We start from the raw sequence: 18,334 nt of genomic DNA, 5'->3' as shown, positions 1-18,334 counted from the left end.
GCCCATAGAGACAGATTGAATAACACATTGTGGTTTTGCACAACTGAAGAATTTCTGCACAAACTGTCAGAAACCGTCTCAGGGAAGCTCATCTGCGTGCTCGTCATCCTCACCAGGGTCTTGACCTGACTGCAGTTCGGCGTCGTAACCAACTTCAGTGGGAAAATGCTCACCTTCAATGGCCACTGGCACGCTGGAGAAGTGTGCTCTTCATGGATGAATCCCAGTTTCAACTGTACTGGGCAGATGGCGTGTATGGCGTTGTGTGGGCGAGCGGTTTACTGACGTCAACGTTGTGAACAGAGTGCCCCATGGTGGCGGTGGGGTTATGGTATAGGCAGGGATAAGCTAGTGCCCCATGGTGGCGGTGGGGTTATGGTATAGGCAGGGATAAGCTAGTACCCCATGGTGGCGGTGGGGTTATGGTATAGGCAGGGATAAGCTAGTGGCCCATGGGGGCGGTGGGGTTATGGTATAGGCAGGCATAAGCTAGTGCCCCATGGTGGCGGTGGGGTTATGGTATAGGCAGGGATAAGCTAGTGCCCCATGGTGGCGGTGGGGTTATGGTATAGGCAGGGATAAGCTAGTGCCCCATGGTGGCGGTGGGGTTATGGTATAGGCAGGGATAAGCTAGTGCCCCATGGTGGCGGTGGGGTTATGGTATAGGCAGGGATAAGCTAGTGCCCCATGGGGGCGGTGGGGTTATGGTATAGGCAGGGATAAGCTAGTGCCCCATGGTGGCGGTGGGGTTATGGTATAGGCAGGGATAAGCTACGGACAACAAACACAGTTGCATTTTATCGATTGCAAGCTCCTGAGGCCAATTGTAGTGCCATTCAACACAGAGATACCGTGACGAGATCCTCAGGCCAATTGTAGTGCCATTCAACACAGAGATACCGTGACGAGCTCCTCAGGCCATTCAACACAGAGATACCGTGACGAGCTCCTCAGGCCCATTGTATTGCCATTCAACCTGTGACGAGCTCCTGAGGCCCATTGTAGTGCCATTCAACCTGTGACGAGCTCCTCAGGCCAATTGTAGTGCCATTCAACACAGAGATACGGTGACGAGATCCTCAGGCCAATTGTAGTGCCATTCAACACAGATACCGTGACGAGCTCCTCAGGCCAATTGTAGTGCCATTCAACACAGAGATACCGTGACGAGCTCCTCAGGCCAATTGTAGTGCCATTCAACCTGCGCCATCACCTCATGTTTCAGCATGATAATGCACGGCCCCATGTCGCAAGGATCTGTACACCATTCCTGGAAGCTGAAAATGTCCCAGATCTTCCATGGCCTGCTTGCTCACCAGACATGTCACCCATTGAGGGATGCTCTGGCTCGACGTGTACGACAGCGTGTTCCATTTCCCACCAACATCCAGCAACTTCGCACAGCCATTGAAGAGGAGTGGAACAACATTCCACAGGTCACAATCAACAGCCTGATCAACTCTATGCGAAGGAGATGTGTCGCGCTGCATGAGGCAAATGGTGGTCACACCAGATATTGACTGGTTTTCTGATCCACGCCCCTACTTTTTTAAAGTATCTGTGACCAACAGATGCATATCTGTATTCCCAGTCATGTGAAATCCATAGATTAGGGCCTAATGAATTCATTTCAATTGTACTGATTTCCTTATATGAACTGTAACTCAGTCAAATCTTTGAAATTGTTGCATGTTGCGTTTATATTTTTGTTCAGTGTAGTTTGTAGCCCAAACTGTTTGGATTCCATAGAGTGGTCATATTAGTTTGTAGGCCAAACAGTTCGGACGCTACAGACGTTTTTGTGAGAAGACCGATTTTTGGGATGTCTCCTGGTCTGACAAAACAGCGCTGTAGCAGATGCTTAAGGCCGACATAGGCGGATGTGGTGGATTGAGATGCAGCCCAGGCCGACATAGGCGGATGTGGTGGATTGAGATGCAGCCCAGGCCGACATAGGCGGATGTGGTGGATTGAGATGCAGCCCAGGCCGACATAGGCGGATGTGGTGGATTGAGATGCAGCCCAGGCCGACATAGGCGGATGTGGTGGATTGAGATGCAGCCCATAAAACACATCAGGCTTAAAGGGACATTAAAAACAATTTCTACTTCATGTTCATCATCTCCAGCACCACTCCACCATCAACATGTGAAAATGGCTCGTATCTGTTTTTTAGTAAAAAAGATAGAGGAAGATAAGTGTTTCCAATGACATCATCACTGTGCATCGTGTGATTTTAACCAATTAAGAGGAGGCATTGCCTACTAATTGGTTGATGAGGTGGTGCTGGAGATTATGAATATGAAGTAGATTATTTTCTTTTTTTCTTTAAACTGACAGATTTTGAAGGGGATTGTTTTATTATGTTACTTAGATCAATAGACTAAAAGCGACTTTATTAACTGGAGCTGATAAAACGCGAGGGACATGAGGTAGAGAGGTGATGCTCTAGCAGGTGCTGTGTGAATGCTACTGTGAGTGTGAGCGAGTGACACGGAAACAGGGAGGGAGAGACTAAAGAAACCAACCAACCAACCATCCAACCAACCAACCAACCAACCAACCAACCAACCAACCAAGCCGACTTGCGCTATAGTAGATGAATAGCTTCCATAGCTTGGTTATTGATCATCCAATATGATTACACCTGTCTTTACTGCATCAAACCAGGAGAAGCTCGTTAAGCTAGCTAGCTAGGCTAATTGAAGCTGCATTCTCGTACTACAGAGTTACAAATAACAGCTCCATTATTAAGTAGAAGCCTACCTATTGCCTCTTGGTCCTTCTCCTTCCATTGATTATATCTCCTAACTTCTGCCACACGGAGCCTCCCTGACTGTAGCCTATTGCTGCTTTGATGACTTCTGATTGGCCAACTACAAGCTACATGCGTCACGCGTCACGCGTCACGCTCCATTCTTGTGAAAAGCAAAGACCAGCAGCATAAATTATACCATCTCTCTCTCTCTCTACTGCAGCAGTCACGTTCGGATTTGTATTGGTCCTTCCGGACAAGTCTGTTAAAATGACACATACCCGTGATAATCAGATCCGACCCAAACCCGTGAGATAATTTAGAATTCTGGATCCGGACCCATTTGTGTCCCGTCTCGGGTATTCGGGTACAGGTGGATCCGTGAAGACCTCTACCTGGATGGCAGGGAGCTCGGCCCCAGTGATGTAGTGAGCCGTACGCACCGCCTTCTATAGCGCCTTGCAGTCCGGTGCCTTCCAGTTGCCGTACCAGGCGGTGATGCAGACAGTCAAGATGCTCTCAATGGTGCAGCTGTAGAACCTTTTGAGGATCTGAGGGCCCATGCCAAATCTTTTCACCCTCCTGAGGGGGAAGAGGCATTGTTGTACCTTCTTCACGACTGTGTTGGTGTGTTTGGACGATGTTAATTCCTTAGTGATGTGGACACGAGGAACGTAAAGCTCTCGACCCACTCCACTACAGCCCCGTTGATGTGGATGGGGGCCTGCTCAGCCCTCTGTTTCCTGTAGTCCATGACCAGTTCCTTTGTCTTGATCACGTTGAGGGAGAGGTTGTTGTCCTGGCACCACACGGCCAGGTCTCTGACCTGCTCCCTATAGGCTGTCTCATCGTTGTTGGTGATCAGGCCTACCACTGTTGTGTCGTCAGCAAACTTAATGATGGTGTTGGAGTCGTGCCTGGCCATGCAGTCGTGGGTGAACAGGGAGTACAGGAGGGGACTGAGCACGCACCCCTGAGGGGCCCCCGTGTTGAGGATCAGTGTGGCAGATGTGTTGTTACCTACCCTTACCACCTGGCGTCGGCCCGTCAGCAAGTCCAGGATCCATTTGCAGAGGGAGGTGTTTAGTCCCAGGGTCCTTAGCTTAGTGATGAGCTCTGAGGGCACAATAGAGATTGCATCATCTGTGGATCTGTTGGGGGCAGTATGTGAATTAGAGTGAGTCCAGGGTTTCTGGGATGATGGTCACAACATGGTCATTTTAACTCATGTTCTGTGTAGCGCTGCGACTGCCTCAGTCTCTGTCCTCTTGTATCAAACAGTCAAGCCTTCTCTCCTCCTCATCCTTCCTCCGTCTCTCTAACAGGATAAAGTATCTCCCTGCACATTGTGATGTATTTACTATGTAGTATTAACAGGACTGTCCACTATATAGAAGTAGTTATGTGATATCTCCCTGCACATTGTGATGTATTTACTATGTAGTATTAACAGGACTGTCCACTATATAAAAGTAGTTATGTGATATCTCCCTGCACATTGTGATGTATTTACTATGTAGTATTAACAGGACTGTCCACTATATAGAAGTAGTTATGTGATATCTCCCTGCACATTGTGATGTATTTACTATGTAGTATTAACAGGACTGTCCACTATATAGAAGTAGTTATGTGATATCTCCCTGCACATTGTGATGTATTTACTATGTAGTATTAACAGGACTGTCCACTATATAAAAGTAGTTATGTGATATCTCCCTGCACATTGTGATGTATTTACTATGTAGTATTAACAGGACTGTCCACTATATAAAAGTAGTTATGTGATATCTCCCTGCACATTGTGATGTATTTACTATGTAGTATTAACAGGACTGTCCACTATATAAAAGTAGTTATGTGATATCTCCCTGCACATTGTGATGTATTTACTATGTAGTATTAACAGGACTGTCCACTATATAAAAGTAGTTCTGTGATATCTCCCTGCACATTGTGGTGTATTTACTATGTAGTATTAACAGGACTGTCCACTATATAAAAGTAGTTATGTGATATCTCCCTGCACATTGTGATGTATTTACTATGTAGTATTAACAGGACTGTCCACTATATAGAAGTAGTTATGTGATATCTCCCTGCACATTGTGATGTATTTACTATGTAGTATTAACAGGACTGTCCACTATATAGAAGTAGTTATGTGATATCTCCCTGCACATTGTGATGTATTTACTATGTAGTATTAACAGGACTGTCCACTATATAGAAGTAGTTATGTGATATCTCCCTGCACATTGTGATGTATTTACTATGTAGTATTAACAGGACTGTCCACTATATAGAAGTAGTTCTGTGATATCTCCCTGCACATTGTGATGTATTTACTATGTAGTATTAACAGGACTGTCCACTATATAAAAGTAGTTCTGTGATATCTCCCTGCACATTGTGATGTATTTACTATGTAGTATTAACAGGACTGTCCACTATATAGAAGTAGTTCTGTGATATCTCCCTGCACATTGTGATGTATTTACTATGTAGTATTAACAGGACTGTCCACTATATAGAAGTAGTTCTGTGATATCTCCCTGCACATTGTGATGTATTTACTATGTAGTATTAACAGGACTGTCCACTATATAGAAGTAGTTCTGTGATATCTCCCTGCACATTGTGATGTATTTACTATGTAGTATTAACAGGACTGTCCACTATATAGAAGTAGTTCTGTGATATCTCCCTGCACATTGTGATGTATTTACTATGTAGTATTAACAGGACTGTCCACTATATAGAAGTAGTTCTGTGATATCTCCCTGCACATTGTGATGTATTTACTATGTAGTATTAACAGGACTGTCCACTATATAGAAGTAGTTCTGTGATATCTCCCTGCACATTGTGGTGTATTTCCAGGCTCTCTTGATCCTGGGCAGGACGAAGCTCTGAGTGAACTGGTCTTTGGTCAGGGAACCTTTCCCCTGTGTCGCTAGCACACAGTTTAGAAACATCAGGGTGTAGTTGTAGCAGTTGTGGGTCTCCTCATTAAACCTACAGGACCAGAAGATAAACATGTTCATTACAATACTTTAATACAATACCTCAATGCTAAAACAACTGTTCCTCTGTCAGTAATACAGTAATATACTTTATCAACTGTTCCTCTGTCAGTAATACAGTAATATACTTTATCAACTGTTCCTCTGTCAGTAATACAGTAATATACTTTATCAACTGTTCCTCTGTCAGTAATACAGTAATATACTTTATCAACTGTGCCTCTGTCAGTAATACAGCAATATACTTTATCAACTGTGCCTCTGTCAGTAATACAGCAATATACTTTATCAACTGTTCCTCTGTCAGTAATACAGTAATATAGACTTTATCAACTGTTCCTCTGTCAGTAATACAGTAATATACTTTATCAACTGTTCCTCTGTCAGTAATACAGTAATAGATTTGAACAACTGTTCCTCTGTCAGTAATACAGTAATATACTTTATCAACTGTTCCTCTGTCAGTAATACAGTAATATACTTTATCAACTGTTCCTCTGTCAGTAATACAGTAATATACTTTATCAACTGTTCCTCTGTCAGTAATACAGTAATATATTTGAACAACTGTTCCTCTGTCAGTAATACAGTAATAATTTATCAACTGTTCCTCTGTCAGTAATACAGTAATATATTTTATCAACTGTTCCTCTGTCAGTAATACAGTAATATACTTTATCAACTGTTCCTCTGTCAGTAATACAGTAATATATTTGAACAACTGTTCCTCTGTCAGTAATACAGTAATAATGTATCAACTGTTCCTCTGTCAGTAATACAGTAATAATTTATCAACTGTTCCTCTGTCAGTAATACAGTAATATACTTTATCAACTGTTCCTCTGTCAGTAATACAGTAATATATTTTATCAACTGTTCCTCTGTCAGTAATACAGTAATATATTTGAACAACTGTTCCTCTGTCAGTAATACAGTAATAATGTATCAACTGTTCCTCTGTCAGTAATACAGTAATATACTTTATCAACTGTTCCTCTGTCAGTAATACAGTAATATACTTTATCAACTGTTCCTCTGTCAGTAATACAGTAATATACTTTATCAACTGTTCCTCTGTCAGTAATACAGTAATATACTTTATCAACTGTTCCTCTGTCAGTAATACAGTAATATACTTTATCAACTGTTCCTCTGTCAGTAATACAGTAATATACTTTATCAACTGTTCCTCTGTCAGTAATACAGTAATATATTTGAACAACTGTTCCTCTGTCAGTAATACAGTAATAATTTATCAACTGTTCCTCTGTCAGTAATACAGTAATAATTTATCAACTGTTCCTCTGTCAGTAATACAGTAATATACTTTATCAACTGTTCCTCTGTCAGTAATACAGTAATATACTTTATCAACTGTTCCTCTGTCAGTAATACAGTAATATATTTGAACAACTGTTCCTCTGTCAGTAATACAGTAATAATTTATCAACTGTTCCTCTGTCAGTAATACAGTAATATACTTTATCTACTGTTCCTCTGTCAGTAATACAGTAATATACTTTATCAACTGTTCCTCTGTCAGTAATACAGTAATATATTTGAACAACTGTTCCTCTGTCAGTAATACAGTAATAATTTATCAACTGTTCCTCTGTCAGTAATACAGTAATATACTTTATCAACTGTGCCTCTGTCAGTAATACAGTAATATACTTTATCAACTGTTCCTCTGTCAGTAATACAGTAATATACTTTATCAACTGTTCCTCTGTCAGTAATACAGTAATATACTTTATCAACTGTTCCTCTGTCAGTAATACAGTAATATACTTTATCAACTGTGCCTCTGTCAGTAATACAGTAATATACTTTATCAACTGTTCCTCTGTCAGTAATACAGTAATATACTTTATCAACTGTTCCTCTGTCAGTAATACAGTAATATACTTTATCAACTGTTCCTCTGTCAGTAATACAGTAATATACTTTATCAACTGTTCCTCTGTCAGTAATACAGTAATATACTTTTTCAACTGTTCCTCTGTCAGTAATATAGTAATATACTTTATCAACTGTTCCTCTGTCAGTAATACAGTAATAATTTATCAACTGTTCCTCTGTCAGTAATACAGTAATATACTTTATCAACTGTTCCTCTGTCAGTAATACAGTAATATACTTTATCAACTGTTCCTCTGTCAGTAATACAGTAATATACTTTTTCAACTGTTCCTCTGTCAGTAATATAGTAATATACTTTATCAACTGTTCCTCTGTCAGTAATACAGTAATAATTTATCAACTGTTCCTCTGTCAGTAATACAGTAATATACTTTATCAACTGTTCCTCTGTCAGTAATACAGTAATATACTTTATCAACTGTTCCTCTGTCAGTAATACAGTAATAGTTTTTATCAACTGTTCCTCTGTCAGTAATACAGTAATAATTTATCAACTGTTCCTATATCAGTAATACAGTAATAGGATCTTAAAGTTCAATACGAAGGTGCACCTTTTGTATGCTGGGTCCCACATCTCGGCATCTGAGAACTTGTTGAGGTATTGGTCCCACTGGTTGAGGAGGTTGAACATGTCTGGTTGGATCAGGGGAATACTGATACACATCTCCCAGCCTCGCTGGTCCTGCCGGACCCCTGGCTTAGTGTAGTTGAACACCAGTCCTATAGAACAAATACACTGACTGTCAGTATTAAGCGTATGCAGTTTTAGTCTTAATGACATGTTGATGTTAAATTGTGAAGGGAAGTTGTAGCATGTACAGCTACAGTATGTGTGGAAAAGGAACCTACCATTAGTGTCTGTGATCCCAGTGTGTAGGTCTGAGCCTCCATCAAACTCCCTAAACACAGCAATATCAATCTACAGTCAATCTCTTGGTTTGGTCCTATATTGTCTGTAATCCCAGTAGTCCTAACCCTAACTCCCTAAACACAGCAATATCAATCTACAGTCAATCTCTTGGTTTGGTCCTATATTGTCTGTAATCCCAGTAGTCCTAACCCTAACTCCCTAAACACAGCAATATCAATCTACAGTCAATCTCTGTAGATTGGTCCTATATTGTCTGTAATCCCAGTAGTCCTAACCCTAACTCCCTAAACACAGCAATATCAATCTACAGTCAATCTCTGTAGATTGGTCCTATATTGTCTGTAATCCCAGTAGTCCTAACCCTAACTCCCTAAACACAGCAATATCAATCTACAGTCAATCTCTGTAGATTGGTCCTATATTGTCTGTAATCCCAGTAGTCCTAACCCTAACTCCCTAAACACAGCAATATCAATCTACAGTCAATCTCTGTAGATTGGTCATATAGTGTCTGTAATCCCAGTAGTCCTAACCCTAACTCCCTAAACACAGCAATATCAATCTACAGTCAATCTCTGTAGATTGGTCCTATATTGTCTGTAATCCCAGTAGTCCTAACCCTAACTCCCTAAACACAGCAATATGATGTGTGGAACAGCTGTCCATGGGTTAGGGTTAGGGTTAGTCCTAAGGGTTAGGGTTCATCTGCTAAGAATTGCATGTTGCCTTTTACACCAACACAGTAGTCATTGGTTACCTGAGGTTGTTTTCCTCAGCAGGTGCGACCAGGAAGCAGCATGGAGTCTTGTGTCCATTAGAAAATGGGTTGGGGATACTGATAGGAGCCTGCTCCAGCCTGCCACCGATGAAGCTCACTCCACACTCTGGACATTTCTCTGGGACGTAGAAACAGAAGATATCCTTCTGACAGTGGCTGAACTTAATCACACTCTTTTTCTCCATGGAAACAGAGCAAATAGAGCTTCCCTACTAGGTAGCTTACTAAGTTCCCTACCCAGTGCTAGGTCTTCGCACGAACAACCTAGCAGGAGAGCAGGGTAATTTAACCTCTCTGGTCTGTGACGCTCTAAGTTCCCTACCCAGTGCTAGGTCTTCGCACGAACACCCTAGCAGGAGAGCAGGGTAATTTAACCTCTCTGGTCTGTGACGCTCAACTCACACAACCTTCTCATTTGTCACAGATCGTCTGGGGCCTATCAGGTTGCACCTATCCTGTCCCCATACTCCTCTGTTCGGCAGTCCTGTGTTTTGCTCAGTCCTTAGCTCACAGTAAAGGGTTAGGGTCAGTATTATACTGTCTAGGTAGCTCACTGTAAAGGGTTAGGGTCAGTCCTATACTGTCTAGGTAGCTCACTGTAAAGGGTTAGGGTCAGTCCTATACTGTCTAGGTAGCTCACAGTAAAGGGTTAGGGTCAGTCCTATACTGTCTAAATAGCTCACTGTAAAGGGTTAAGTTAAGTCCTATAACACATGGTGTGGTTTTGTCAATAACACATGATTTGGTGTTGTCAATAACACATGGTGTGGTGTTGTCAATAACACATGGTGTGGTGTTGTCAATAACACATGGTGTGGTGTTGTCAATAACACATGGTGTGGTGTTGTCAATAACACATGGTGTGGTGTTGTCAATAACACATGGTGTGGTGTGGTCAATAACACATGGTGTGGTGTGGTGTGGTCAATAACACATGGTGTGGTGTGGTGTTGTCAATAACACATGGTGTGGTGTTGTCAATAACACATGGTGTGGTGTTGTCAATAACACATGGTGTGGTGTTGTCAATAACACATGGTGTGGTGTTGTCAATAACACATGGTGTGGTGTTGTCAATAACACATGGTGTGGTGTGGTCAATAACACGTGGTGTGGTGTGGTCAATAACACATGGTGTGGTGTGGTGTTGTCAATAACACATGGTGTGGTGTTGTCAATAACACATGGTGTGGTGTTGTCAATAACACGTGGTGTGGTGTTGTCAATAACACATGGTGTGATGTGGTGTTGTCAATAACACATGGTGTGGTGTTGTCAATAACACATGGTGTGGTGTTGTGTTGTCAATAACACATGGTGTGGTGTTGTCAATAACACATGGTGTGGTGTGGTCAATAACACATGGTGTGGTGTGGTGTTGTCAATAACACATGGTGTGGTGTTGTCAATAACACATGGTGTGATGTGGTGTTGTCAATAACACATGGTGTGGTGTTGTCAATAACACATGGTGTGGTGTTGTCAATAACACATGGTGTGGTGTGGTGTTGTCAATAACACATGGTGTGGTGTTGTCAATAACACATGGTGTGGGGTGGTGTTGTCAATAACACACGGTGTGGTGTTGTCAATAACACGTGGTGTGGTGTTGTCAATAACACATGGTGTGGTGTGGTGTTGTCAATAACACATGGTGTGGTGTTGTCAATAACACATGGTGTGGTGTTGTCAATAACACATGGTGTGGTGTTGTCAATAACACATGGTGTGGTGTTGTCAATAACACATGGTGTGGTGTTGTCAATAACACATGGTGTGGTGTGGTGTTGTCAATAACACATGGTGTAGTGTTGTCAATAACACATGGTGTGGTGTGGTGTTGTCAATAACACATGGTGTGGTGTGGTGTTGTCAATAACACATGGTGTGGTGTTGTCAATAACACATGGTGTGGTGTTGTCAATAACACATGGTGTGGTGTTGTCAATAACACATGGTGTGGTGTGGTGTTGTCAATAACACATGGTGTGGTGTGGTGTTGTCAATAACACATGGTGTAGTGTGGTGTTGTCAATAACACATGGTGTGGTGTGGTGTTGTCAATAACACATGGTGTAGTGTGGTGTTGTCAATAACACATGGTGTGGTGTGGTCAATAACACGTGGTGTGGTGTTGTCAATAACACATGGTGTGGTGTGGTCAATAACACATGGTGTGGTGTTGTCAATAACACATGGTGTGGTGTTGTCAATAACACGTGGTGTGGTGTGGTGTTGTCAATAACACATGGTGTGGTGTTGTCAATAACACATGGTGTGGTGTTGTCAATAACACATGGTGTGGTGTTGTCAATAACACATGGTGTGGTGTTGTCAATAACACATGGTGTGGTTTTGTCAATAACACATGGTGTGGTGTTGTCAATAACACATGGTGTGGTGTTGTCAATAACACATGGTGTGGTGTTGTCAATAACACATGGTGTAGTGTGGTGTTGCCAATAACACATGGTGTGGTGTTGTCAATAACACATGGTGTAGTGTGGTGTTGTCAATAACACATGGTGTGGTGTTGTCAATAACACATGGTGTAGTGTGGTGTTGTCAATAACACATGGTGTGGTGTTGTCAATAACACATGGTGTGGTGTTGTCAATAACACATGGTGTGGTGTTGTCAATAACACATGGTGTGGTTTTGTCAATAACACATGGTGTGGTGTTGTCAATAACACATGGTGTGGTGTTGTGTTGTCAATAACACATGGTGTGGTGTTGTCAATAACACATGGTGTGGTGTTGTCAATAACACATGGTGTGGTGTTGTCAATAACACATGGTGTGGTGTTGTCAATAACACATGGTGTGGTGTGGTCAATAACACATGGTGTGGTGTTGTCAATAACACATGGTGTGGTGTTGTCAATAACACATGGTGTGGTGTTGTCAATAACACATGGTGTGGTGTGGTGTTGTTAATAACACGTTTTTATTTGTATTTTTTGTATTTTTTTATGTGTGTTTGTTTTTAGGGGGTAGATCAGCTTTAATATTGCAGATAGATTGTAACTTCCATCAATGTAATTGTCTGCATCACTTCCAATCCCCCATATGTTTTTTCCCCGCAAATATACACTGCTCAAAAAAATTAAGGGAACACTTAAACAACACAATGTAACTCCAAGTCAATCACACTTCTGTGAAATCAAACTGTCCACTTAGGAAGCAACACTGATTGACAATACATTTCACATGCTGTTGTGCAAATGGAATAGACAACAGGTGGAAATTATAGGCAATTAGCAAGACACCCCCAATAAAGGACTGGTTTTGCAGGTGGTGACCACAGACCACTTCTCAGTTCCTATGCTTCCTGGCTGATGTTTTGGTTACTTTTGAATGCTGGCAGTGCTTTCACTCTAGTGGTAGCATGAGACGGAGTCTACAACCCACACAAGTGGAAAACTCTCACTCTTGGATTGCGTCCTATCTGACAGGTCGCTCCTACCAGGTGGCGTGGCGAGAATCTGTCTCCGCACCACGTGCTCTCACCACTGGTGTCCCCCAGGGCTCAGTTCTAGGCCCTCTCCTATTCTCCCTATACGCCAAGTCACTTGGCTCTGTCATATCCTCACATGGTCTCTCCTATCATTGCTACGCAGATGACACACAATTCATTTTCTCCTTTCCCCCTTCTGATAACCAGGTGGCGAATCGCATCTCTGCATGTCTGGCAGATATATCAGTGTGGATGTCGGATCACCACCTCAAGCTGAACCTCGGCAAGATGGAGCTGCTCTTCCTCCCGGGGAAGGACTCTCCGCTCCATGATCTCGCCATCACGGTTGACAACTCCATTGTGTCCTCCTCCCAGAGTACAAAGAACCTTGGCGTGACCCTGGACAACACCCTGTTGTTCTCCGCTAACATCAAAGCGGTGACCCGATCCTGCAGGTTCATGCTCTACAACTTTCGCAGAGTACGAACCTACCTTACACAGAAAGCGGCACAGGTCCTAATCCAGGCACTTGTCAATCCAGGCACTTGATTACTGCAACTCGCTGTTGGCTGGGCTCCCTGCCTGTGCCATTAAACCCCTACAACTTATCCAGAACGCTGCAGCCCGTCTGGTGTTCAACCTTCCCAAGTTCTCTCATGTCACCCCGCTCCTCCGCACACTCCACTGGCTTCCAGTTGAAGCTCGCATCTATTACAAAACCATGGTGCTTGCCTACGGAGCTGTGAGGGGAATGGCACCTCCTTACCTTCAGGCTCTGATCAGACCCCACACCCAAACGAGGGCACTACGTTCATCCACCTCTGGCCTGCTAGCCCCCCTACCTCTACGGAAGCACAGTTCCCGCTCAGCCCAGTCAAAGCTATTCGCTGCTCTGGCACCCCAATGGTGGAACAAGCTCCCCCCCGACGCCAGGACAGCGGAGTCACTGACCACCTTCCGGAGACACTTGAAACCCTACCTCTTTAAGGAATACCTGGAATGGGATAACAATAATCCTTCTACCCCCCCCCCCATAAAAAAAAAAAAAGGGTGGTTGTCCCACTGGCTATCCTAAGTTGAATGCACCAATTTGTAAGTCGCTCTGGATAAGAGCGTCTGCTAAATGACTTTTTACATTTACGTCATTTAGCAGACGCTCTTATCCAGAGCCACTTCCAGTTAGTGAGTCATTTAGCAGACGCTCTTATCCAGAGCGACTTACAGTTAATGAGTCATTTAGCAGACGCTCTTATCCAGAGCCACTTACAGTTAGTGAGTCATTTAGCAGACGCTCTTATCCAGAGCCACTTACAGTTAGTGAATGCATACATGTTATTTTTTTTGTTGTTGATATTTTTATTTTAAAAATTGTGCGCCGCCCATGGGTCTCCCGGTCGCGGCCGGCTGCGACAGAGCCTGGACTCGAACCAAGATCTCTAGTGGCACAGCTAGCACTGCGATGCAGTGCCTTAGACCACTGCGCCACTCGGGAGTCTTAAATGTTAAACGTTAAAAATGTATTGCCCTGGCCACATCTGCAGTCCTCATGCCTCCTTGCAGTATGCCTAAGGCACGTTCACGCAGATGAGCAGGGACCCTTGGCATCTTTCTTTTGGTGTTTTTCAGAGTCAGTAGAAAGGCCTCTTTAGTGTCCTAAGTTTTCATAACTGTGACCTTAATTGCCTACCGTCTGTAAGCTGTTGGTGTCTTAACGACCGTTCCACAGGTGCATGTTCATTAATTGTTTATGGTTCATTGAACAAGCATGGGAAACAGTGTTTAAACCCTTTACAATGAAGATCTGTGAAGTTGTTTGGATTTTTACTAATTATCTTTGAAAGACAGGGTCCTGAAAAAGGGACGTTTCTTTTTTTGCTGAGTTTATACACACATACATACATACATACATCCTTTAAAAATATATATTTTTTTACTTTCCAACCCCACCACCCCTCCCTTAATTGGAGTAAACTAGTGAACAACAATGCTTAGGCCTCTACTTCCAGCTTATACATTTACATTTTAGTCATTTAGCAGACGCTCTTATCCAGAGCGACTTACAGGAGCAATTAGGGTTAAGTGCCTTGCTCAAGGGCACATAGACAGATTTTTCACCTAGTCGGCTCGGGGATTAGAACCAGCGACCTTTCGGTTACTGGCACAACGCTCTCAACCACTAAGCTACCTGCCGCCCTATACATACTATATATATTTTATGGACACAGTCAATTTTACAATAATTATATTTTGTTTGGTGTTGTCATTTACACATGGTGTGGTGTTAACACATGTATTGTTTCAGTGTTTGTTGGAGATAGTTTTTCCATGTACGCTCCTATGCAGTATGGTTTCCTTTACAGAGATCATTTAAAAAACACTCCCACTTCTGAGTTGTCTGGTTGCAGTTGATTGTGAATAATGTGATTACTTGATAGAAAAATTAACCCCGCACACTGCTCTTGCTAGTATAACTTCTTTTATTCAAGCTTACGTGTCGGCCTCCGGGCCTTCGTCAGAGCTTTTGTTTAAGTTTGTATTTTACACCCTTGAGCAGACAAAGTAAATTACTTTTTAAAAATGAAAAGCATCAGGATTTATCTGTGCCGACCAACAACTATGCATTAACAATAGCAAAAGAAGAATATTATTTTATTGTCCAATTGTATACAAGGTCCAACGGAAGGTCCTTAAGCTTTATCCCAACCCCAACGAAAATTACACTAAATACAAGCATCTTAATAATCAGCTATGTAGAAACCATGTTGATGGATCTCTTGGTAGACTGTGATGTATTTGGAGGCAGTCTTAACATGGGGCAGGACATGTTGCTGTGTGAAGTCATCCCTGGTGACTGACTCTCTGCCCTCTGCTCTCCTCAGCTGGTTCAGGAAGGACAGGGCAAAGCCATAGCAACACGAGCCAAACTCCCGCTCCTCTTCAAACCTGGAGCAAATACAGTGAGCTTCAATAGTGACACGTGTTGTTGTTTTGGCTCTGTACTCCACTTTGGATTTGAAATGATACAATGACTAAGGTTAAAGGGCAGACTGTCAGCTTTAATTTGAGGGTATTTTCATCCGTAAAAATTACAGCACTTTTTGTACATACAGTAGTCCCCCCATTTTAGGGACCCAAATGTATTGGGACAAATTCAGTATTTGGTCCCATATTATGATTATGAATAATCCTGAATGAATTGTGAATAATAATGAGTGAGAAAGTTAGATGCACATATCATACCCCCCAAAAATGCCTCTGTTATTGTAATGGTGAGAGGTTAGCATGTCTTGGGGGTATGATATTTGTGCGTCTAACTTTCTCACTCATCATTATTCACGATTCATTCAGGATTGATTACCTGTAATCATGGTAGCATCCACATGAATGTAGAAGTGTTTAGAAACATATTCAATTCTTATTTACAATAACAGTGACTCCAAAATGACACAATACATTATTTAGCATTCATTTTTATTGGGCACAAAATAATCTGAAACCCAACCAAAACAAACAGCAAATACATCCAACAAGTTTGTAGAGTCACAGGCTTCATGTAGTCACTGCGTGCTATGAATATGGGACCAAATACTTAACTTTTTGCTACTTTAATACACAAGTGTCCCAATACTTTTGGTTCCCTAAAATGTGGGGACTATGTGCAAAAAGCTGTAATTTCTAAACGGTTCACCTGAAATGGATGAAAATACCCTCAAATTATTTGTATCCGTTCAAATCCAAAGTGCTGGAGTACAGAGCAAAAACAAAACATGTGTCACAGTACCAATACTTTTGGAGCTCACTGTATACAGTTGTATTACTCTGTCTTAAACAAAATAATCATGTTGAAGTTTTTGTTATTGTAAACTACTTAGAACCCCTTTATATTAAAGGTATTCTTTATGTGGGATTTCTAAAGTGGCACCACCATCTTTTAACTATTAGGTTTTCAGAATGTACTATTTCCATTCGTAATATTCACCTGTGTCGTGACCAGGTGGAGAGGAGGGAGAACTGTTCCAGCTCAGTGTCCCACATTGTTCCAAAGCTGCCAGTCCCGGGGGCCACCAGCGGCACACAGAGGCACTGCTCCCAGCCCTGGTCCTCTCTCTGGACTCCTGAGGAGGTGTAGCTGTACACCACACCTTGAACACACACACAGACATCAGATCTAGTTACCTAGTCCAGTCTAACTCACACAAACTGCAAGTAAACTAATCTGAAGGCACCTTGTGAGTTAGTAACTCCAACATGCAGCTCAGAGTCCTGCCATTCACTGTGACAAACACCATGACAGGTCCGGTCAGGAAGACACATGAAAGGGGAAGATACACATTTAAAATGATTTACATTTTAACATTCAATGTTGCAAAAATAAACAGTTGTTGACAATATGAGTAAGATATACAGTAAGAATATCAGTAAAGTGTTGATTTTACCTGAGAAAAGCAGGTCCCAGTGAGGATCCAATGAGGAAGGCGCACCGGACCTTGTGTCCATTACTAAATGGACACGGAACTATGACAGGTGCCTCGAGGAGGCTGAATCTCATCTGCTCCTGACAGATTGGGCATTTTCGCCCTGTGTTTTCTGTTTGGAGCTTATTTTTGTCAAAACTATAGATTTTTCTTCCACAATGGTTAAACTTCAAGACAGTGCAGTCCATTGGAAGGTTCAACCGGGAAATACATGAGCGAGGTGACACACGTTGCTAAAGAAGGAAGCAATTTGAACGCGTTAAAAAATGTTTTATTCATAAAGAATAACTATGTATTCTTAAAGATAATCGTATTTAAACATACATGTCGTATGCTCGAGACTCCTGGCTGCTTACCCGTCTTGAACCTTCCCCTCGGAACCTTTCGTTCATCGAGTCTGGTGGTTTATAGGCGGAAGTTTTTGCTTGCACTCAAACGTGACAACGGGAACATAAATACCGTTGCCCCAATATTATTGAGGATAAAACATGAACACGAAGCAAGTCACCTGCAGGTAGAACTTGTACCGTGTTTAATGTTTTTACTGTTGCTTGAGTGTTTCTTACCTCGAGGTGTGTGATGTTTTATTTCTTGCATTTGGCAGATGTTAGCTTCTTAGCTAGCTAGCTAAAGTAGCTGGGATGCCGCTAACGATTCTGGTGCGATATATTTGTGAAAACATGCTGCAGTGTGTTGCTTAAAGTGAACATTTCCATGAATAACGCGATTGGTGCTTTTGCTTGCTAGTTAGCTCTAGAAAGTGCAGCTACCGGTAGCTAGCTATGTTAGCTTTGCTGCTAGTTAGCTCTAGAAAGTGCAGCTACCGGTAGCTAGCTATGTTAGCTTTGCTGCTAGTTAGCTAGGCTAGCTTGTATGAATGACAACTACCAGGAGGAAGCTGATGATGTTAGACCGTTTCTGTTGCTAACCAGTAGCCACCAATCACTCTAGTGTATGAACCTAATCAGACTCTATCCCTGAACACCAGGCCTCAATAAGTAGCTATCAGTAGGTCTCATAGCTAACCTCATGATCATAGCTAACCGC

General features: G+C 42.3%; 3 protein-coding genes across 5 annotated transcripts in view; 1 reads left to right on the top strand and 2 right to left on the bottom strand.

Annotated features, from left to right (window-relative positions):
- Positions 1-5,559: 5,559 nt before the first annotated feature.
- Positions 5,560-9,538, bottom strand: mkrn2os.2 (MKRN2 opposite strand, tandem duplicate 2; the record flags this gene model as incomplete). The annotated part of the gene is made up of 4 exons (XM_084167707.1): positions 5,560-5,773; positions 8,256-8,424; positions 8,554-8,603; positions 9,333-9,538. 4 exons carry the CDS (start codon positions 9,536-9,538, stop codon positions 5,560-5,562), a joined length of 639 nt encoding a protein of 212 aa, XP_084023833.1.
- Positions 9,539-15,444: 5,906 nt separating this feature from the next.
- mkrn2os.1 (MKRN2 opposite strand, tandem duplicate 1) lies at positions 15,445-17,674 on the bottom strand. Of its 2 annotated transcripts, none has more exons than XM_084166969.1 (5): positions 17,612-17,674; positions 17,249-17,520; positions 17,039-17,085; positions 16,792-16,954; positions 15,445-15,755 (listed from the first exon to the last, which is right to left on the bottom strand). In XM_084166969.1, the coding sequence occupies exons 2-5, from the start codon at positions 17,473-17,475 to the stop codon at positions 15,548-15,550; spliced, it is 645 nt and encodes a 214-aa protein (XP_084023095.1). In that variant the 5' UTR covers positions 17,476-17,520; positions 17,612-17,674; the 3' UTR covers positions 15,445-15,547. The 2 variants fall into 2 exon arrangements, with proteins under 2 accessions (XP_084023095.1, XP_084023096.1); XM_084166970.1 differs by having other exon boundaries at positions 17,644-17,668.
- The window catches only part of mkrn2 (makorin, ring finger protein, 2), a 38,826-nt gene continuing 38,006 nt past the window's right edge, over positions 17,515-18,334 (top strand). The window contains exon 1 of one of the 2 annotated variants that reach the window (XM_084166967.1): positions 17,515-17,801. In XM_084166967.1, coding sequence (XP_084023093.1) covers positions 17,776-17,801 — 26 coding nt within the window. In that variant the 5' untranslated portion in view covers positions 17,515-17,775. The remainder of the gene's footprint in view (positions 17,802-18,334) is intronic. The other variant, XM_084166968.1, reaches the window with a different exon arrangement.

Source organism: Coregonus lavaretus (assembly GCF_964263955.1).
Source record: "Coregonus lavaretus genome assembly, chromosome: 8".
Lineage (NCBI taxonomy): Eukaryota > Metazoa > Chordata > Actinopteri > Salmoniformes > Salmonidae > Coregonus > Coregonus lavaretus.
This window is presented reverse-complemented; position numbering and strand designations above follow the sequence as displayed.